Source organism: Festucalex cinctus, chromosome 21 (assembly GCF_051991245.1).
Source record: "Festucalex cinctus isolate MCC-2025b chromosome 21, RoL_Fcin_1.0, whole genome shotgun sequence".
In the NCBI taxonomy this organism is placed as follows: domain Eukaryota; kingdom Metazoa; phylum Chordata; class Actinopteri; order Syngnathiformes; family Syngnathidae; genus Festucalex; species Festucalex cinctus.
Genome location: NC_135431.1, coordinates 16,604,709 through 16,628,921, shown reverse-complemented (window position 1 = coordinate 16,628,921; position 24,213 = coordinate 16,604,709). Strand labels below are relative to the sequence as shown.

The window sequence follows — 24,213 nt, the reverse complement described above, 5'->3', positions numbered from 1 at the left end:
AGGCAGAATTCAGAGGGCTCGATCATGCAATGAACAATTAGTAACAACAATTAGTTTAAGTATAAGCCACACCCATTCGGAGGACTGAAGAGCAACCTGGGGGCAGAACTGTAAACAAATTTCACAAATTAACCAGTGCCCTGTATTGAATATAAAAAGACGTTCCCATCGATTCCAAAACACAAGCTCAGAGGTCCTCAATCACATGTCTCTTTACTGGCAGTAAAAAAATAAAAAATAAAAAAAATTAAAAAAAAGAAGAACTGGACAAGTACTGGAGGTGTTCCAAAAAATTATGCAATCCGAGTCCAATCAGATATTAGCGAAAGCGTCACGCTGGTCACTACACCGAAACGAACAAGACGCTCTTACCAGAAACGCGAGATGCTATTGACTTGTGTCAGCAACATGTTCTAGGAAAGGTACGTTGATTATTTCGACACCCGTTAGAAGGGACATACTGAAAATGTAGGCTGCACACATTAGCAATGAGCTAACGTTAGCTTGTTCTGATATACTTCTCTGGCCTGGTGATGTCAGAGAGGAGACGCCGGGTGTCAAATGCGTAAAAATGGGCCGTCAGCCAGATGACACAGCCGACGGTACACTGCATCTTTGTTCCCTCGGCGTGCACGCAGCAAAGCGACCCCGCACGGGCTTGTTGAGACATCTGCCACTGGAATAGTGACCGCTTGACAAACCTCTTCCCCTCCGATTGAAGCCAACAGAAACCTTTGGAGTTTTTGTCCACGTATATGTTTAAACAGGTTTTTTTTTTTTGTTGTTGCCAATTTTAGAGTAGAAATTGCGATCAAATCAATCACTTTGTCAATATTGTGCCAGTAAACCTCATGTGCCAAAAGTAGTTGCCAATAAAACCAGATTTATGATGTTCTCTTGTGCTTGAAATAGTGTGGAAGGTAAAATACTTGTTAAGCTAATTCATGAGCTAGCTAGAGCTTCTTAGGTTGGAAAACAACGATTCACAGTCCGGATTCGATTTGACTCACAATTCACTTTGATTGATTTTCGATTCGGTTAATGATTTCACGCAGTCCCAATTTTGTATTTATATATATATATATATATATATATATATATATATATATATATATATATCTTCAGATATCGGTTATCATGGTCCTTGACTACTAATAATCGGTATCTGCATCGGCCCTGAAAAAAATATATTGATCTATCTCTAATATATATCCATCCATCCATCCATCCATTTTCTCGACCGCTTATTCCTCACAAGGGTCGCGGGGGTGCTGGAGCCTATCTCAGCTGGCTCTGGGCAGTAGGCGGGGGACACCCTGGACTGGTTGCCAGCTAATCCAGAAACTTTTATGATTATTTTATTTAAATAATTGTAAACATACATTTTAAAGATTCCCAATTACCTTAAAGTGCCATTAGTCGGATTTTCGGAAAATTCAGAAAATACTTTGAAATTCCCGTGAACGCTCAAGCTACAAACAAGTCAAACCAGGACACGCACGCACACCTAATTCGCCAGCCCCAAAATCATCATCTATCAACCTTGGACAGTGAGACAAGCTTAATTGCCTTGGAGGGGCCACCTGGCACCCACAGCAGGGGAGGAAGCGGCGGGATGCACGAGGGGGAACTCCAAACCGAGGCCCACTCACAACATATATATTATCATCATCATCATCATCTCGGGTCACAGTCGAGCATTGAGGACAGAAGACCGCACCAGACTCCATGCAGGAAGTTGCTCAACTATACAAACGCATGATGCTCGACAACCGCAAAGTAGGACACAGGCGTTTGTGAAATATGTAGGTTCGACAAAATAAAACAACAATCGTGTTCAATGACGGTTTTCGGATCCACTTCAAGGGTCTGCATATTAAAAGCACGTGGGCCTGTCCAATTAGCCCGCGCTGGCCTTTGGCAGGTGCTTAGTAGTGCGCTTGGAACAAAGCCAAACGCTCGAATAGACGACCCAGGTGACGTTACCAAGCACTGCCGCTGTAACTGGATCTTTGAAAGACGCGCTATACTCAAAACGGAATAGCCCGTGTTAGGATGTCACGTTTGAAGGTCACTAGAACGATCATATCGATCGTTGCGACTAAAGTGAATACGATTACTCCCTTCCTAAAGTCCTTCTGCATCTAGTATAACAAATTCAAATCTGATATATTTTTTATGCAGTTGATTAGAAGTTTTAATCATAATTGCATGGTATTCATAGCTAACTCTCGCAAATTAATCACATTTATTTATCTGTTCTAAATAGGGGTGTTTAAAAAAAAAAAAAATCGATTCGGCAATATATCGCGATATTACAGCACGCAATTCTCGAATCGATTCAATAGGTGGTCGATTTTTAAACATTCATTTTTGATGGAAAAATATTCAACAAAACGTCTTAATTATGGTTAGAGTTCACACCTTAAGCATGGGAAAAATTGTTACATTAATGGAACATTAAGCCTTAATATTTTATTTCAATGCTGTTTAAACATGAATGTTAAATACAGTGGCTCACAGTTATAAGGCTGAAATTTCAGATAAATAATACATTTTCATACAAATCTTACAGTGTACAAGTTTACTGATTTTCTAAATTTGAGAAAAAAATAAAAAAAATAAATAAATAAATAAATTAAAAAAAATCGCAAGATTCGACTTAGAAATTTGTATCGGGATTAATCGGTATCGAATAGAATCGTGACCTATGAATCGTGATACGAATCGAAACACCAGGTACTAGGCAATTCACACCACTAGCTCTAAAGTGTACAATACATTTTTTTCAAATTTAATGCTGTTGAGGAATAATATTACAGAAATATGGTTGTCTTATTTTGTTAATACATTAATTTCATAGTCATTTGAAAAAGATTTGAAGTTAACATGATATACCTGGCAGTTAACTCATTTGCTCCCAAAAACGTATATATACATGTTCTATTTTAAATGTTTTAATTGTCCCATAGACGTATTTAGACGTTTTATTATGATAGATCATAAAAGCATAGAGTATTTGATGCAGCCTCTCAAATGCAAACACAGGTGAAGCAATGGTAGTAATTACAAAAACGGCCAGCAGGTGGCATCAGACTATATGAGATCAACCAAGGCCATGTTGAAACAATCTGATTTCCCCACAATTCCAAGCAGATTTGTGAATAATGATGAAACTTTGCTACATTCTAATGCTAATTGCTGTAAAACAGAAAAAGATAGAAATATACTTTTTTTCCTGATGAAAGAAGAGACTAATATTTCCTTTGGTAGGTTCCATGTTTTGATAGCAAAAGAACACAATATTCTGTGGGCCTTGCAAAATCAGTCAAAATCCAGTTAAAAAGCCATGAGTGAAAGGGGTTGCTTCAGTGAAAATGGCTACCAGTGAATGAGTTAAAAGGAGGATGAAACAGTCAGATTTGTGCTGAGGCAATTTTTCTGCAACAAGGTGGCATTAGTGTTTCATGTTGGACGTTAATGACAGGAAAAGTGCATTTTTCTTTCCAAATTAAGAGCAAATTAATTAGAACTCAGGTTGTCCTTGGGGCTAACTTGTGTCCTCTGGCACTTTTTTTTTCTTAAGGACAATGTATATTAATCAATCAGAGTATAAAAATAAATAAAATAAAATCTGTATTTGCACAACATTTTGTCTTGCTTCCTGCTTCCTCCCAAAACAAAAAAAAAATCTAATTGGAGGAAATGAAGTTAAGTGGCTCATTTAATCAACTCTGAAGCAGCCAATCATACTGCTGCCTCCTTAGAAGTCCCCTCAAAAAATAAAAGTGGTGACTGGTGACAGCCAGCATGAGCATTAATTGAAACCGTGACTTTTTTTTTTTTAACAACCCGATGAACCACCAAACTGATAATCGCTGACGAAATAATTTTAAATCCCAATGACGGGAAAAAGCAATTCATTTGCTCTCAGGCATTGCAAAGCCAGTTTTCTTCAATGACACATCAACTATTCACTTTCATCTTCATAATTGCTGCCGTAGCGGTGCGCAAGAATGCTGGCGCATATTCAAGGACATGAACTTGAAACATTCTGTATTGTGAATCATCTTTCCAGACAGGAAGTAGACATGTTCACCTGCAGCAAAAATAAATAAATAAATAAATAAATAAATATAAATCGCTTACCGGCCATGCAAACTGGAAGGGGATCACGATCTTGGCAGCGTCGCTGATTTTGTTGTTGGCGTTCTGAAAAGTCAACGTATTTCCACCGAGAACTTGCGTCGACGCAGCTCCGAAGGTGCACGACTCCCCGGTGATGTCCACCTGGTACTCCTTGAGGCACACCTTGAAGTATGTGTCACACGGGTCCTCCACGCAGCGCAGGTCCTGGGAGCTCCTGGAGCCGTCGCAGCACTCCCCGCTCGCCAGCTCGCCGTTCACATTCTCCACCGAGATCAGCTGCAGCTCGAAATAGCCTGTTGACTGCGACGCCTGGAAACAACGTTGCACAAAATTGCCCACGGTCACACCACGGCAGACACTCGCTCGGCTTGCCTTTCGGGTCGGTGGTAACGCTCAGTTTTCATTGGTGATGGCAATTTACCGATTGGTGTCTTGTGTTTGGAGTAGTGCAGAGCTGCACGCTATAAAACTGAAAGCTGCTGCTTGTATTGTGAATTCTGTGACACCATTTTGAACCATAAATGGAAAATAAAAAGCTAAAACATGCATCTTCAAATCGGATTCTCGCCTAGAGGTGTCACAAGTAATCGCTTATTTGACATGTAATCAATTATCAATTTAAATCGACAGCTTTTCGAATCATTATGAGCCATTGTTTCGCTTCATTTTGTCCAAGTCTTCCGATTTCATCCCCTCAACACTACCCGGAATTATTCCTTGATTTCTGTGACATATACGAAAGGCCTGACCGATTAATCGGCTGGCCAATTAAATCGGTCACTTATGGACATTCAAACCTTGGCCAAATGGCTGATGTTTGCAGATTATTTTGACTTATTATGTACTAGGGCTATAATTGAACCATCCTTAAAAATGTTAGAATCGAAGAAAAACGATTAATGTGCAGAATGGATCGGTGCATATACAGTTCTCGGCGTTGTGGAATCACCCATTGAGATGCATTGGGGGGGTATTATATGCGTTGTATTTATTTATTTATTTATTTTTTTAATTAATCGGGCGATTTTTTTTCCCTGCCAAAAATTGCTATCGGCATCAGTTAGGTCCAAAAAACACGAGCTAATAACTGAAACTATGGCGAAAGAATTGTCAATTAACTATGTTCTGAATATTGTATAGTAACAAAAATAATCGCGTAAATGGTGGGGACTGGTTGTATTAAAAATTTGTTGACACAAAAATTCACATCTTGAAACTCTTAATAATAATCGATAACTGAAGTAATCAATTCTAAAAAGTTTGTTTTGTGCTTGTAGAGAAAAACTTACTCTCATTTGCGTTAGTAAATTGACTTGTTTAAAATTGTGTTTTTATACTGCAGTACTTGTCTCGATTAGTTCTATTTGTAGTTATTTCACTGTAATTTGGGCATCTGTATGCTGTTTGTGTAATGTATTTTGTCAATATAAAACATAAGATATATCATCTTAAAAAGATATATAGGCATATTGTGAATTCAGCCTTAGTAAGTTTCACTTTAGTTAAAATGTGAAAAAGCATGGCCAGTACACATTAACAAAACCCAGTTTCAATTCAAATGGACCATCATTTTCTTTTTAAAGTAAACTTTTTAATGCAACCTGTGCATTGGATCTCAATGCACTTTGCATGCAGGTGAACCTCATTGTTAAGCACGCCAATATGGCACCAATACAGCTCATTTAAAATATGTTTTAACGTATGTCAAAAAAGCAACGGAAACTAACATTGTGCACAAAAAACCCAGATAAATCATTACATTGGCTACAAACGACATACGTCAACATTAACCTAAAAAAAAATGCAACCGAGTGGGTTTTCTTCGCGATCAATCGAGTCCTCCGCCGTTTTACAAATATTTATTTTTACACGGCAACCAGCCACAACATCACGACCGCAGATCACTGTCATGTTACTATGTGGAAGTGGTCATTATACGTCTGCTGGCTTGTGCATCCTCCATGATGAAGCAGTGAAAAAAATAATAATTAAAAAAAAAAAAAAAAAAAAAAGTCAAACGTGCTCTGCAGCAGCCAGTTTGCTGCAACTTAACAACTCGCGTGGGCCCAATTAAGAAAGATATACACGCATAAGTCAGCCCTCGTGTTAATTGGCAACAATAAAAGGTCAGGGAGGGGTTAAATGGAACCGACACGAATCCTTGCGCGAGTCTCATCAAGGTGGCGTGATCCCATGCTCCTCTAATAACGTCCGCGTAATACAATTACCGATTAACGTGATGCAAAGTAGGTCCACGCCAGCCAACTTTTGCACGCGGGTAATTAAAAGCGTTTTTGTTTTTTTGTTTGTTTTTTTTGGTCGCGTGCGTCGATGCTAAAACTGCCCGTTTTTATTGTTGAAAAACGAAGCAGGCAAGCGTCTTACCTTGGCCCATAACGTCAACAGCAGGCACACTATTAGGCAGGGATGTCTAATCCTGGTGCGAGTCCACATGCCTCCGATTAATTAGAGTCCCATAGGAGGAGGGAGGGGGCTCGCTGAGCGCAGACAAACAGCCGCAGAGCCGGCGAACAGCAGCCTCCTGACATGCAACAATAACAACAACAAAAACAAGCCCCTTCAAAAAAAAAAAATGATAAAAGAAAAAAAAATCACAGGCGTGGGTCGGTCACACCGCGCCGGGCGGAAGACGCGTGCGCACGGGGCAGGTTGCGGTGGCGCGCGTGGTGGTGGTGGTCCACGCAAAACATTCAACACAAGTGGGCTCCTCTCTTCTCTTTTCCTCGCCTCGCCTCTCCTTCTCCTCCCTTCCCCTGCGTCCGAGCTGTCTCCACACAGCGAACTGACTGAGACGTCTCTCCCAGCCACAAGCCCGACCAGAGGACGTCGCCTTTGATTGACAAGCTGCGACAACCTCTCAGCGCTCGGCCACGGGGTAAGGCTAGCAGCCAATCGGATTAAAGGGGGGGGGCGGGCATTAGCGGGGGTATAACCGCCTCCCCTCACAACCCCCACGCGCCACACCAACCACCCACCGTTCCTTCTAATCGTCCTCCCCCTAAAAAGTTGCATTTTTAATTTAGTAAACCTCGTAAACACAAAAGCAAGTACTTTATTATTTCTATTTTTTTTTATTGACAGAATACAAATTGACAATTCTGTAACAAATCTTGTCAATGTTGTTGGATCAAATTTTAGAAGTGAATGACGTCATTAAAAAATAAAATAATTATAATACTGTGTGAAATAGCTCATAAGTGATTTTGATTTTCTAGGAAATATTAAAATCTAAACAATGGAAAAGATTTATAGAAATAAAGTAGGGATATTCAAAACAATTTTTCCCCACATTCTTGAGTAGACACTGATACCAGGCACCGATACCACTATAGTATGTTTGATACATACAAATTTCCCCCCCCCCAAAAAAAACAATGATGACGCACAGTTTTATAGACATATCTGATATCTCAATACAGCATTTTTATTCGAAAAATTAGGTTCAAGGAAAAAACTAAATTGTCTTTAGGCGCAAAACGTGAGCGTGAATCGTTATGTATGCTGTGATTGGCTGGCAACCAATCCAGGCTCCACCCCACCTCTCGTCTGTAATCAGCTGCGATTGCTCAAGCGCACCCAAACACCCTAGTGAGGATAAAAAAAATAGATGGATGAATTTTTATTTCATCATTTTTTTTTGTTGGTCTGCCGCCACAGCCATTAAAAGTTAAAATGTTGATATCACAAAATTTTCATTTAAAAAGATATTATCCATCAGGCTATCTATTTTTAAGCTTAGTTTTCTAGTTTTTATTTTATCTTAGGCTACATTTTTAGACTTTCAGTTTTTGACGTGTGCAATTACGTCCCACTATGAGAGAGCTGCTAAATTCCATTTTATTGATTATTGTTTTTTGATCATGTTTTTCCAATTGTTATCAATTTATCTTTCAGTCCTCCCCTGCAAGTATTTCACAAGAATCATGTTTATTAAAATTTTTTTGACAGGTGCAAAGCATCAAGGCATGTTAACGGTAACCAAAAAAAACCAACCTATTTTAATAATATTTTTATGAATGGCAGGTTGACGATGATGATTATTATCATTATTATTATGACGACTTAGTATAAAAAGTGAAGCAGCCCCAGTTCACTGAGGTCCTCCCCTCAAGTTGCATCAGTTTAGAGCGCCCTCTACTGTTTGCAGCAAACCACATTCAAGCTCAAGTCACAATGTGATCTGAAGTAGCAACAAACATTTAGGTCACACCCCTGATATGCCAAATTTCGATTTCTCACGACGGAATTTGCAACATATTCAAATGGACATATTGTTTTTATATTAGTGATATATAATATCATATCAGAAGTTACTAGTGTTAACATGTTGATGTGCTTTCTCACGTGGATGAGATTATCCGTGCATCAACAATTGCCACACACGATGACTTTGCATCTATACTGTAAATACAAACAGACAAAAGTTTTTTTGTTGTTTTTTTTTTAAAGAACATTTGCATTCCCTTGACAGCTTGGCCAGGTGAGCCGAGCAATGTTGACAGATGGCGGACGGTGATTTGAGAGGGAGCGGACTCAAGGGATTTTGCATGGATTGAGCGCACAAATAGTCTTCTATAAAACTCATACATATATATTAGTGTTTTCTGTTACAAAGTGTGTAACGTAAGGGCTACCAAAGTACTGTCGTTTGGTGTGCGGTTTTTAAAAGAAAAATAATGAACTGTAGACCCTTTCATTTTCAAACTTATTAAAATAGACTTCACTCCCAGTTGAAGTTTACTGAAAAGATTTATACGTATTCATTTATTTATTTATACGTATTTATACGTATTCATTTATTTATTTCTACATATTTATATGTATTCATTTATTTATTTCTACATATTTATATGTATATATTAGTGTTTTCTGTTACAAAGTGTGTAACGTAAGGGCTACCAAAGTACTGTAGTTTGGTGTGCGGTTTTAAAAGATAAACAAACTGTAGACCACTTTCGTTTTCAAACTTATTAAAATAGACTTCACTCCCAGTTGAAGTCTACTGAAAAACTGACAATCAAACAAAAGACAATTACACACTATAAATATGAACACTAAAACGTTCAACCAAACAATATCATTTCATCGAATTAAGGTCTGATAGCTTAATGCTAACATATTGTGCGAAACAACATTGATGGGCTAATGGAAGTTAGCATTGATATTACAGTAATCGAATCTAGTTTACCACACACGGAGCAGCAAAACATACAAAGTGAATATGCAACAAGTGCAATTCGGTGAATATCACGCACTCGTGTATAATACGCCCACGCATAATCACCCTTAAAAGTGGTTTTAAACAGGTCTGAGTCCCCCATTGGCTGGGTGAGATAGGCCTGAAAAGAAGCAGCCGATAGCCTGACCTGCTGCAACCGCTTGGACTGGAACGTTTCACACCACAGCCACAAGTGCGTTTGAGTGCCATTTGTGTCACACCTGGCTCTGAGTGCTGAAGGAACAATGTGGGTGCGCCTTTCGTGGCACACACTGAAATATGTCATGGATGGATCAGTTTTCATTCATTAAGCCATTCAGCTAGTTTTGAAAGGTCAAGGGCTAGAGAAGGTTTCTATCATTGTACTGTGAGGTGGATTCAATATTTTAGGTACATTACTGCTCCCAGTTTGGCAAAGTAACCCTTAAATCAGAGCATGACCAATTCGATCACTAACCAAAAGTCTAATTATATTAGTAAATATTTGTATAAATAGACTTCTATGCTTTACACAAAACAATTTCAATGGGGGGAAAAAAAAGAAGCTAAATTCAGTGGTAAGTGAGCCTGCTTTCTTTTGCCACATGATGACGTGTTTTTATGCCACTGCATACTGTTTGTAACCTCAAAACGGACTATGCCAGGTCCTGAAATATCTTTCAGTCAAAACTCCAACAGAGCAATATGGATAGAAATATTTCACAGCATTAAACAAAAGATGAACAGTGATTTCCATTTAACTTTGTATAGGACCAAATTAGCTAGCTAAATTTAGCTTAACAGTTTTTACAACTGAAAGAACACACTTTGTGTCTCTTTTCAGATTGGACAAATATTTGTATTTGAACATTGTATTGTGACATTTTTCGAGTTGACAACAACAAAGAATTCACTGAAATAGATCCATGGATAGGGACTACCTTGCCTCTCCGAATCTGTTGTGTCATGGTCGCCAAAGCTTCCTGATTCACATTCATCCATGTTGCTGCTTGACCTGGCCAACACAAATAGAAAACATATGACGTAATCTCAAGGAGATAAATGTTCCAATTGACCCCATGTTAGGTTATGACTAAAGATATTCAAATCTTTTTGTCTTAAACATTTAAATAAAAATGCTATTTACCGTAATCATTTTTATGTGTGGGTTTTTGTACTGATACATAATTGAAGTCAAATTTATTTTGTGGTAAATTGTATAATTTTTAGAGATAAACAGGCAAGTTTGTAACAACTGCCCTTGATAACCTCCCAGTAGCAATGAGCTAGCTTGGCTATCTGTTAAACATTACAAGACACAATCGCAATGAAATCTAGCTAAACAGACACATAATCAACATAATGTACGTTTACTACAAAGCAGGATATGTAATCACCAAAATAATTTGAGCCGAGTGCATTAGCAATGAGCTAGCTTGGCTAGATAACAGTTAAACATTACCACAAACAATCGCAAAGAAATCTAGCAAAACAGACACATAATCAACATTATGTACGTCTACTACAAATCAGGGTATGAAATCACTAAAATAATTTGAGCCAAGTGCATTAGTAATGAGCTAGCTTGGCTAGCAACAGTTAGACATTACCACAAACAATCACAATGAAATCTAGCTAAACAGACACATCATCAACATAATGTACGTTTACTACAAATCAGGGTATGAAATCACAAAAATAATTTGAACCGAGTGCATTAGCAATGAGCTAGCTTGGCTAGCAACAGTTAAGACATTACCACAAACAATCTCAATAAACAGACACATAATCAACATTATGTACGTTTACTACAAATCAGGGTATGAAATCACAAAAATAATTTGAACCGAGTGCATTAGCAATGAGCTAGCTTGGCTAGCTAACAGTTAAACATTACCACAAACAATCCCAATAAACAGACACATAATCAACATTATGTACGTTTACTACAAATCAGGGTATGAAATCACAAAAATAATTTGAACCGAGTGCATTAGCAATGAGCTAGCTTGGCTAGCAACAGTTAAGACATTACCACAAACAATCTCAATAAACAGACACATAATCAACATTATGTACGTTTACTACAAATCAGGGTATGAAATCACAAAAATAATTTGAACCGAGTGCATTAGCAATGAGCTAGCTTGGCTAGCAACAGTTAAGACATTACCACAAACAATCTCAATAAACAGACACATAATCAACATTATGTACGTTTACTACAAATCAGGGTATGAAATCACAAAAATAATTTGAACCGAGTGCATTAGCAATGAGCTAGCTTGGCTAGCTAACAGCTAAACATTACCACAAACAATCCCAATAAACAGACACATAATCAACATTATGTACGTTTACTACAAATCAGGGTATGAAATCACAAGAATAATTTGAACTGAGTGCATTAGCAATGAGCTAGCTTGGCTAGCAACAGTTAAACATTACCACAATCGCAATAAAATATAGCTAAACAGACACATAATCAACATAATGTACGTTGACTACAAATCAGGATATGAAATCACAAAAACAATTTGAACCGAGTGCATTAGCAATGAGCTAGCTTGGCTAGCTAACAGTTAAACATTAACACAAACAATCTCAATGAAATATAGTTAAACATACACTATTGACATAATATACATTTAATGAGTTAAACTACAAAGCAGGCTATGTAATCACCAAAACAATTTGAGTCACATGCATTAGCAATGAACTAGCTTGACGAGCTAACGGTTAAACATTACCACAAACAATCTCAATGAAATATAGCTATATAGCTTAATGAGTTCAACCACAAAGCAGGCTCTGTATGTAATCACAAAAATAATTTGAGCAGAAAAGAATCACTTTCTTAGCTCAAAATTAGGTTTTCCCCTCACGTTTTTCACACTCTGTCTGCTTTATGACACTACTTCCTCACATTTGGGCTGAACTAAAACACCTAGTTTTTCCTCCTGTTTCCACACCGTGTACGTGTGTGTGCGCTGTAGGAGAAAGGATGATGAGTGGGAGCGCTGTGGGGGGTTTGCCAGTCTCCAAGGGGGAGGTGAAGTAGATTTCTTCTCTCATCCATTTTTCATGGCTTTCCTCTTTTCAGATCTGTGTGTGAGTGTGTGTACATATACGAGTGACGCGGCCCCGTTCCCTTTTATCTATCTTTTGGGGACTCGCCTGGTTGTGCGTGTGTCTGGTGGAGGTGGTTTGGTGGCAGTATGGTTCCTTTTTGTTTTAACCAAGCGATAATGATGACAAGCAGCGCTCGAGTTTATGCAAATGTTCTCATGTCTCCACAGTGTAATTGTAGTAAATGTAATCATTGATAATGTAAATGTAGTAATTCATATGAATATGTAGTTGATGATCATTTAGTGGAGTCATCGGGAGGGAAAAATGGATTTCAGCATCACTTCTTGGACCCTAAAAGCAGTTTATTCTCCCTGTGGGTGAATTCAACTTTGAATAATAAATGGCCTTGAGTGGTGACCTCGGGGTTGTAGGTTTCAGCATCATTGATATATGTTTCCTGGCCAACACCACCCTTCCCCTCTTTAGTACAATAGCGTGGACGGCAAAATTGTGGTGTGAAAGAATGAAATAATAGAGCGGCTTTGTTTTGTAATTTGATGTTTTTTTCCCCTCCTTTCCTTCCGCCTGGCTATATTGTTGTATTGTTTCTTCTGCACTTTACAATAAGGGGACTCTCATGAAGGGGTTGAAATTGGATGTTGTGTAAAAAGGTCAATGGTGGCATTTAAAATGTTTGAAAATCAGAAGAATAACACACGAAACAGATCTGGTCTTTTGAGCGTTTCTGTTTTTGATCTTTGTATGAGATTGCAGTAACTTAAAAAAAAAAAACGTTACAGTGCATCTAGACAGTGGACTGTATACATCCTTTGATAGAACATATGTCTTAGAATAGTGGTATCGTGAATAGGGTTGAGTTTTAAAAAAATCAAATAATCGGTATATCAAATAGATTTTCCTTTTCGAGCCTGATAGATTCATAAAACCATGAATCGATTTTTTTAAACATCTTTTTCACAAGAAAATTGAATTTTAAAGGACTTTTTTTTTTTAGTATCTTACTGTTTTCTTGACATTTCATTTTCACATGAATGTAAAAGTATTTTAATACATTTATGAAATACCTGACTTGTTTCACTTTATGACAATTCACAATCTTTTTAATTTGTATTTACAATTATTGAATTAGGGCGGCACATGGATGACTGGTTAGCACGTCCGCCTCCAAGTACTGAGGACTCCGGTTCGAGTCCAGGCTCCGGCTTTCGTAGGTGGAGTTTGCATGTTCTCCCGTGCCTGCGTGGGTCTTCTCCGGGTACTCCGGTCTCCTCCCACATTCCAAAGACATGCATGGCAGGTTAATTGGGCGCTCCGAATTGTCCCGAGGTGTGCTTGTTAGTGTGGATGGTTGTTCGTCTCTGTGTGCCCTGCAATTGGCTGGCAACCAGTCCAGGGTCTCCCCCGCTTACTGCCCAGCCAGCTGAGATAGGCTCCAGCACCCCCTGCGACCCTTGTGAGGAATAAGCGGTCAAGAAAATGGATGGATGAATTAGAATGAATGAATTAGAATTATGAAAAATTTTCATCCATGTCAATGTTTGTGCTACACTTAGTGATTATAACTCGCTAATTTCATTAATAAACTAAATCATTTAACCAGTTACTGCCTTTGCAAAATTTAATTTGCAATTTAATTTGTGCAATTTTTAACATGTCCTCAATATGTAAGAATTGACGTTCCATAATTAACATCGGATTGAATTTAAGTAGAATGAATCAAACTGAACTCTTGTGAATCACAATCAAATTGATTGAGGAAATTAGTATCGATACCCAGCTATAATCGTGAATGAATGACGAAGACATGATACCTTCTTTTCTGATTTCCACAAGTGTCAACCATGGGTCCTCTACTGTTGTACAGAATGACAACTAAATGGACTGAACCTTTTCCACTTATTTTTGGTATCCCTCAAGTGTCAAGCCCAGGTACCCTAAACTTTTCATTGAATTAAACTTGTGATTATCTTGCTCTTTACTAGTGAGTTTAATCCTTGGTTGCTCATGATTCTAGTTGTACGTTGTCACTGAAATTCCCTCCTTACGAGCTAGCTAAGAGAGATTTTCTTCTTCTTTGGCTTCATTTCCTCTGCCTCAATTTTTAAACCAGCTGCCCACATTAATTAACGCCTTTGTTGCTACTGTATTCAACCCAACGTTGTTGCAAATGACGAATCCCGCGCGTCCATGACTTGAGTTTACTGCCCTTTTCTTTTGGTTCCCATGCTTGACTGAGCTATCAAGTGTGTGGAAATGGCACTTCCGCTGAGATAAGAGGAGACATGTAGTCACCATTGACACACGGAGGTATCTTTTTCATACCCTTATGTTCTGCTCTGCTGGTGGTACTGTATGCGTTTGTTTGCCGTCATGCAGACAGCTCAGGTTTCATTCAGCCAGCCAGCCAGCCGGTGTGAAATGTTGCCGTTCAAAGAGGAAGACTTTCCCAAACAAACGGGAAATGCATATTTGCATGCTATTAACGTCGCAGCCCTACCCATAGACAAACATGTTAGCCAGTTCAGCAAGTAGATGACAATAATGCCATTCAAAATATTTCGCATGATGCATCGGAACGGATTTCTCACACGAGATGGAGGACAGCAGGCAGCCCTTTAGCCTCTTTGGAACACATGTACAATAAATGACTGATTGACTTGACCCGATTTTTGAACCTTAACAATGAGATCAGATGTCGGCCATTTTGACCATGGGTGACATTGGATAAAGTAGCTCTTTGCCAAACTTTGACAGTCTGAACATCACTGATAAGACCGTCTCCTTCCACATGTAGAGGCACGCAAATCAACAGCCCTGTGGCCCGTACCGTGCACCCCTTCAGGTAAAACTCGGGGCGCTCGTAAATACACCGATAAGCCACATCAGACTCCCTCGCTTGCAGAAAATGAAGAAAACCTCAAACGGAAGGTCAGCTTTGGTAGTTTTGAAAGCAGAAAGAGGTTGTCAGCATTCACCTCGGTTCTTATCTACGACTGGGCCAGTCCCTCACCCGCTGCTCTTCCTCAAAGCATGATGCTAATCCATCAGGTCATGACTCCGCCGCTGCAAGAGAGAGGAACAGTGTTTGTAGATGGATTGAATTTAGTGAGAAAATACCGTATTTGTGCTGCTAAAGTGAAAGCCGAAATGTTACCTTGTGCTTGGGATTTACAGATGTTCCGTTGGATCATAAAGTTCTAGTCAAAAGGTTGAATCGTCCTCCACAATTACCACCTCTTGCAGATGATATTCAGCAGGGTGGGTTTTAGCTCACGGGTGGGCAAGCCTTTATCCTCAAGGCCACATTTGAGTTATTATTCTGTTTTTTAACTGCAAAACATAATTCACGAAAAACAGTGGAACACAAATTCCCCACCAAATCTTCATTTTGTGTCATGGGCGACCCTGGAGCCTATCCTATAGCAGACTTTGGGTTGGAGGCGGGGCCCACCCTGGACTGGTCTCCAGTAGTCGTAGGCCACATATAAACAAACAACCATCCATACAGTCTATAATTAACCTAACACGCATGTTTTTGGAATGCGAGGAAGCCGGAATATGCAAGCACGTGGAGAATATGCAAACTCCACACAGGAAGGCCCGAGCCAAGATTTGAACATGGAGCGAGGCAGAGTCGTGCGAACCACTAGCCTCGCCGTGCCCTGAGAAGAACAAATTCAAAGTCATGTTACCACGTTAATATCGTCATTTCAAAACAATACGTTAAAATAAATCGCTGATAGTGTAATGATTCATTTTCCTGACTTCCGTTCAGGCAGCGTGGGTTCAGTTCCCACGCCAGGGTGTAGTCTGACTTTCACCCAAAGTCGGCTGGGACGGGCTCCAGCTTTCCGCAGTCCCAAACTGGGTACGTGGTATGGACGTATAAATTAAAATACTGCAATCATGACGTTGCACTATGACAACGGTAGTGTGGTTTTAGTTTTTGCATACTAACAATAAGAAATACTTTGTTGAGATAAGGATACTGGTTTAGCGTCACTAATTTCAGATTAGATTTTCGACACGTCGAGTTATCACCATCATAATGTAGTGCCAATATCTATATAAACCCAGCTAGACAAGTTTTATAGGAGACAATATGTTTGTAAAGGACAACAAAAGAGTGAAAAACACACCTTTTCCCCATACAAGGCCTGATTAGCATACAGATGGGGAGTGTGGTGGAATTGTGTTCGCTTTGTGGAGGTGGCTCTCCTCTTCCTGTCAATGGGCAGATCTTAATTCCCGCCTGTGAATGGGTCACATTGACAAGGTAATCCATCTGCTGGGCTAGCACACATTCAGGTGGTCTCTGGAGACCAGAGACATCCCATGTGTCCTGTTACAACATGAAAGCAGCAGGCACGCAATGGAAGTGCTCATGTATGCAGCCAGCCATCCAGGAAGTTGTGGAATTGTTGGTTTGGTGTACGCAGTGGAAGCGAACTTCATCACTGGACACAACCAATTTATCATTGACTAAAGAAATTTTCAAGGTATTGATTTAATATGTTTATTATTGCGGTTGTAATCGTGCTGCCGTTCTCAAGATCTGTCTTGGTCTCAAGACCACTTTTTCAGGGCTCAGTGTCACTCGAGGCATTTTACGCCTCCAAAAGTCTTGGTCTTGTCTTGATCTCGATCTCTAAAAGTCTTGATCTTGTCTTGGTCTCATCCTCCAAAAGTCTTGGTCTTGTCTTGATCTCGATCTCCTAAAGTCTTGATCTTATCTCAGTCTCCAAAAGTATTGGTCTGTTCTTGGTCTCATATTCCAAAAGTCTTGGTCTTGTCTTAATCTCGATCTCCAAAAGTCTTGATCTTGTCTCGGTCTCAGTCTCCAAAAGTCTTGGTCTTGTTGTCTTGGTCTCATCCTCCAAAAGTCATGGTCTCAATCTCCAAATGTCTTAATCTTGTCTCTGCCTCAATCTCCAAAAGTCTTGGTCTCAACCTCTAAAAGTCTATGTCTTGTCTCGGTCTGGACTTTCAAGTGTCTTGGTCTTGTCTTGGTCTCAACCGCCAAAAGTCTTGATCTCGTCTCTGCCTCAATCTCCAAAAGTCTTGACCTTGTCTTGTCTCTGCCACCAAAAGTCTTGGTCTTGTCTCGGTCTCAGTCTCCAAAAGTCTTGGTCTCATCCTCCAAAAGTCATGGTCTCAATCTCCAAATGTCTTGATCTTGTCTCTGCCTCAATCTCCAAAAGTCTTGGTCTCCATCTCTAAAAGTCTTGGTCTTGTCTCGGTCTGGACCTCCAAGTGTCTTGGTCTTGTCTTGGTCTCAACTTCCAAATTTTGTCTTGGTATTGTCTCAATTGCAACATTCAAAATGGGCTTGTCTTGGTTTCAACCTACAATTTTTTTTGTCTTGGTCTTGTCTCGGTCTCGACTTTCAAAAGTATTGGGCTAGTCTTGGTCTCGACCTCTAAAAGTCTTGGTCTTGTCTCGGTCTCGCCCTCCAAACGTTTTGGTCTTGTCCGTCTCGATAATCTCCAGTCTCGACATTGTCTCTGTCTTGGTTGAGGTGTGGTCTTGACCACAGTAAAACACTAGGTTGCAGTGTGCAGTGGTGTTTATGTCACTATATCACATTGTGAGCTATCAAAAATATTTTGTAATACAGTATACAATTGCAGGAAAAACACCTCGTCACCCTTTCCCAACAGCATGCGCAATCTGTTTGAGTAAGTGCTCACTATTTGGGATCATTGAATACTAATTCATTAAAGTCATTAAACTGTGTCTATGGCTGACTTGTGATTAGTGATGACTCCAACATATGAATGAGCACACTGTGTAGAAATATTTTTTGTTGTATAAGGTGTTCCGGGTTAGCCCAAGTTCCGAAGATGTGTAGCATTCCACTGGCTTTGAAGGTGACAGGGCCTGTTAATAGGACAAATATCAAATATCAAGCGTTGTAGAAAGTAACTTCACATAAGACTGGAACTAGCAATTGCATCTCTGTCGAGTCGACTACAATGACTAACTGTGGAATGTCGTTATCTGAACAGTCGCACACATGATTGTCACATGAATTTCAGCTTTCAATCTTCTTTCTCTTTCGCTTGTTCAAGAAAACACACATTCACTCCAGCCAATTCATTTTGTACACATGTAATACAAGATCCGCAAGAGCTATAGCAAAAATTCAGTTTATGTATTTTTTTTTTCTTTGTATGATCCTGATTTATATGTAAAAAATGTGTTCTGATCCTCGAGTGGGTGCATAAGCATGACCTGCCATCTTGTTCCCAAGCAACAAACATTGCAAAGAACGCATGTTATGGTAGCATTTGTAAAGAAGGAATGCTCTTCAGTACGCTCAGAACATGTTCATATAACATGGCAATCTTGCACCTTTGACTCCTCAGAAAGTCATATTTCATCTTCATGCAGCTAATGATAACATCGTAGGAGGTAAATGTGAAAGAAACCACACGTTCATTTCTTGGAAGAGGACGCCTGTCAAGATTAAGGCTTGAGAATTTACATTCACTTGTTTGCACGGAGGGATTCGTCACAGAAATGTGTCACGTCATTTTGTGATCCGCATCTAGTTTGGCTGCATCTGCATGCACTGACGCATGGAGGATATTGTAAACGGGCCAGCAAGCTGAATGGAAAGTGCTGTGGATCTTTCTTTCACATTCATGTTTTCGCATATTGTTATTATCCTAATACAAGTAGAGAATAGAGATAGATATGTTTTATTTTTTTAAGTACGGATATGAATTATTAGTAGTCAAGGAGGTGGATATGAATATTCATTTTCAATAAAAGCACTGGCGTATGTTTATTGAGCAACTAACTTTTCAGATTTTCTAAATATATAAGATTTTAAAAAAAGAAGAAATCTGAGACAAAAGATAATTATACCAATAAACATTTTTGTTTTAAAATTCTAATTTAAAAAGGGTGAACTTAAAACTTAAAACAAGTAATAAAAAAAATTATCATAGCTCTACAGTAGATAGAGTTACAAAATTGAAAAAGAAAAACCTTTTACTTATCTTGCTTTAATTTCAAACAAAAACAAAAAGTGCAGGACGGAAGCATGGAACTGCCAAAGTGGAGTAAACATTTTTGATGATTTTTGATGAGCATGTTTGAACTACTGTCCTCGCAAATACATTTGAACATACTCGTGAGTACATTCGAACGTACTTGTAGGCTAAATGCTACAAATATAGCATATTTGGGGAAAAAATACCAAACCTAAATTGCACACAGAAGACATAAAAGTAATTAAAATAATAAATAAATAAATAAAATAATTTTCAAATGTAATGGTGTATTTTTTTTTTTATGCACAAGTAGTAACCCTGGCATTATGGGAAAATATGCTATTTTTTTATGTGGGCATTTAGCGCACAAGTACATTTGAATATTCTGGCGAGTATGTTCGAATGTATTTGCGAGTACCTTCAAACGTATTTAAATACATATTTAAATACGTTCGAACGTACTCGCCAGTCAAAAATGTTTACTCCGCATTGGCAGTAACATGCTTCCATAGTGCAGAGTCCCCACTGTTAACTTTATAAGATATGCCTATTATAAAGTTATCTTCACATGTAAATAAATAATTCCATAATGTAAATACAGTTTTAAAATAAAATTATTTCCTATCGGCCATCAGATTAAAAAACAAAACAAAACAAAAAATAAAAAATTGTATTTTGCCGAATATTGGTGCATCTCTTGTAGGGAATAATGCTTTCAGTGACCTCTTCAGAAGTAATAAATAAATGACAAAATTATTTTGGGGCATCCAACCCATTTTATTGAAACTTAATGCAGTTTAATCCATCACAGTTAGTGCACATGCAAAGAATCATATTGAAATATACACAATTTGGTGGTACCAAGAATCATGTTTAAAAGTTAATATATTAACATTTACGTAATTAATTGAACAGATTTGGAACATTACAGAAAACCAACATCCACAAAGATCAAACACTCTTAATAAAGTGTAAAACACGTACGTATGCCTGTCTTTGAGAAAACTTTTTTTTTTTAGCAGGAAAAAAAAAACACACAAAAACACATTTTCTAATGTCGACTTTGTGATTAAAAATAAATATTTTGCATTTCTGGTAATAACATAAGCTTGCACTCTGAAAAGTTTTATAGCGGATTAAATCCAGCTACGAGTCTGCTAATAAATAAATAAATAAATATAACCGTGCTGTCTAGTGAAAAAGTGAGACCAATTCATTATCAGTTGCTGCTCAGAGTGAACAAATGAACTGCAACATCCACGCATCAACTCTTAATTTAACAGTGCGCCACCTGTCTCATGTCAAGAACACTAAACATAGCACCTTATTTTAAAAAAAAACAAAAAAAACACTTGAAAACACAAAATGTGCACAGATCAAAACAAATCAAAGTTAAAGAAGCAACTACAGCATAGTCACGGGGGGACATGAAAAGACGGAAATGTTTTCTTCTCGAATGCGATAGTTTTGGACATTTCTGACGCGATGCCGAGTTGGATATGTCAGCGCCTCGTAGACAGCAAACAGGCACAAAATAGTCGTGTCGCGTGCCCGAGTGACGGAGGTAGAAGGTGCGAGTCACCATATGCGACGACGAATGACACAAGCATCTGCCTCAATTATCGTTTCGCGTTAAGAGAGGGAGCGTTATGGCTTTCAGAGGGAAAAGTCACACAAAAATGGCTTGTTGGAGTCAAAATTACATGGTGCAAATGTTCACAATGAAAAGAAAAATATGAGGAATACTAACTCTAAGTTCAGGTCACACATAGGATCATACAGCTTCCTGGGGGGTGGGAAATGAAAAAACAAACGTCTTTGCAAAGGCAGAACAAAACTACATCTTACAGGCACATCGAAAACGGATTCATTTTTCATATAATTTTTCAGATCACATTTGATAGCCAATCAGAAGCAGTTTGACTGAGTATGTTAACCCAATCCTACTTTTCCACTCATTCTACTGATTTATTCATTAAAAGTAGTAACCCTATACCACTAACGTGGTCAACAATCTTCACCGGTGCTACTAACCGATACCGCTGTTTTCGAAAATTGAGATTTTGTAATCGTGGTTACTTGCTATGCAATGAATGAGCCACAGATTTGAGAGAAAACGTCAACATTTTCAGCTGTGTTCGTACGCGTGTGAACGACTACATTATCACTTATTTATAAAACGGTCGGCTGCATTGAGATTAGACGATATTTCGCATTTCATGCAAAATCGGTGATCGGCTGCAATGTCTGAACATTTATTTATTTATTAAAACTTAACATGGTATATGTTTCTTCTATACTAAATATTGCATACATTTTGTTTAAAAAGAAAATAATTGTGTTCGATCTCGGGAGAAAATCCTGTTTTTATTGACCCACATTTATTATTATTATTTATTTATTTATTTTCACTGAAGCAACTGGATTTTGAGTGATTTTGCAAGGCCCACAGAATATTGTGTTCTATTACTATAAAAAAGGAACCTGCCAAAAGAAAGATTAGGGTCTCTTCTTTCATCAGTTAAAAAAAAGGTATACAGTCAAACCTCGATTTTCGAACATAATAAAAAGGCTGTTCCAAAAGCGAAGTGGTCGAAATCCGAAACAATTTTTCCCATTATAATTCATGTAAATAATTTTAATCCCTTCCAAGTCTAAAAAAAACTTTTTCCAAGTTTTAGTTTTATTTTTTACTATTTTAAACCATAAACTGCACTGTATACTGTTTACCAAAAATAGAAAAGGGTAGAAATAGACACTGTTTTATTTTAATAGAAGATATCCTATCTAAAATGATGAAAAAAAACAAAAACAAAATGCACTTGCTTTCTTTGAACCCATGATTAGGGGCTAATACACGATGCAAAACTAAAAAAAAAAGGTCGAGAGCCAATTTTTTGGACGAGTTCTGAGACATAAAATTCTCAAATTTTCTGGTCGAAAACCGATTTGGTCGAGAACAGAAGCGTTCGAAAACCGAGGTTTGACTGTATTTGTATCTGTTTCCGTTTTGCAGCAATTAGCATTCGAATATAATTCATCATTATTCACAAACCTGTTGAAAACACTGGCAAAAACAGCTTGATGCAACATGGCCCTGGCTGATCGCTTATACTCTGCTGCCACCTGCTGGCCTTTTTTTGTAATAACTACCATTTCTTTAAGCGACCTCTTCAGGTCATAAGCTGCATCAAAGCCTTCTGTGTGCTCTTGCATTAAAAAAACAAAAAACAAAACAACAAACAAACATATAAATACGTTTTTGGTAGGGAAGGACAAAGTATTAAAAATCGTATTTAGACGTTTTTGGGTTTGAATGAGTTAAAAGGATCATTTTACAGCTGTAATTCAAACCGTGATACTTTTGCTCACAGCTAAAATATTGTCCGAATCTAGTATCGGCCTAATTAGTAGCAGTGACGATTGGGTCACCACATTGCAAAAGAACAAGTTTGTGGGAATCCAAACTTACGGAAGTTTGGCATAAAATAAAAACAATAATAATTCAAGACGCGTATCACTTCGCTCCAACTCATTAAAATTGTTCATCATCCATTTGCAATTCTTTGAGAAATTGGGTCTGAATCCGAATTCCTGTGTAATACCGACCGAAGCTAGTGCCAAAGAAAAACATGATTTGAGCGCTATAATGCTAAAGAATCCATCAAAACAAACCACAGCTACCCGGATACCAAGTGCATGTGCCCCCTAGGGGCTGTGAGAAGCATAACGATGACATCAGAGCAATCTGATTGGACGCGATAACCCTTCGGGATTTGACACGGCTGCACTCACCATGCATGGAACTTCCCGGCAAGTTTGAATTTAGAGTTGCATGTCTTCGGTGTATTGAAAAATGTTGATTCATTTTTTTTTTTTTTTGCACAATAAGAATGTGATTGCTTGAGTCCCTCAGTAGTCACCCAACTAAATCTGAATGTTCAACCCTGCGTCAAGGTGGAGAGTATCGAAAATATTGGTATACCAACTTTGTTGCACGAGTACACCTGAAACAACACTATTGCTTATGCTTCTAGGAAATTTGTGATTATTTTAATGCAGCAAATGACCTCATAGCTTAAAATGTTGATTGTCATCAGTTATTTTGCGGTAAAAAGAGATCTGTCACAGTTGTGTTCTTTTCATAATGTCCGAAAAATAATTCTCACTTTTATACCCAAATGGTATCTACTGTATAGCTTACAGCATTTCCAAAGTTAACTCTAACATGTTAGCACAGTTTTCACAACTTACAGTCACTTAGATCAGTCAACAATTTATGATCTCATTGTAAAAATGAAGTACAGTAGTGAGAAATTCCCCCCAATGTGGTAGCAGCCCTTTTTCACAGATATTGACAAAATTGAAACTTTGCTGCAAGTACGTTCGAAATGTGACGTTAAATGCTGGTCATCATTATCACACAGATTCTCCCTGAAAAAGGAATATAAGCATTTTCATATTTGGACCTGAGCTTTTAGCAAACTGCTGCTTTGATTCTTGAACAATGATACCGTTTGTGTGTTGAACGTGCCAAATCTATTTAATTATTTTTACACTTGATCATTTGCAGAGATGGCAAATCCAAGTCCAGAAAGTAAAAACCCTGCCACAGTTTGGCTTTAGCCCCAGGTGCTAGCTCGCTAGCTAGCTCCCATTGTACACATTTACCTGCTATGGAGCTAACTGACTAGGTAGCATCAGTTGCTAAAGCCAAACTGTGGCAGGGTTTTTACTTTCAGGTGCTAGCTA

At 38.4% G+C, this 24,213-nt stretch overlaps 1 protein-coding gene across 2 annotated transcripts in view; it reads right to left on the bottom strand.

Moving 5' to 3' along the window:
• The window catches only part of jag2b (jagged canonical Notch ligand 2b), a 56,387-nt gene extending 49,383 nt beyond the window's left edge, over positions 1-7,004 (bottom strand). The window contains exons 1-2 of one of the 2 annotated variants that reach the window (XM_077511354.1): positions 6,535-7,004; positions 4,150-4,458 (exon numbers count right to left, since the gene is read on the bottom strand). In XM_077511354.1, coding sequence (XP_077367480.1) covers positions 4,150-4,458; positions 6,535-6,603 — 378 coding nt within the window. In that variant the 5' untranslated portion in view covers positions 6,604-7,004. The remainder of the gene's footprint in view (positions 1-4,149; positions 4,459-6,534) is intronic. The other variant, XM_077511355.1, reaches the window with a different exon arrangement.
• Positions 7,005-24,213: the final 17,209 nt, after the last annotated feature.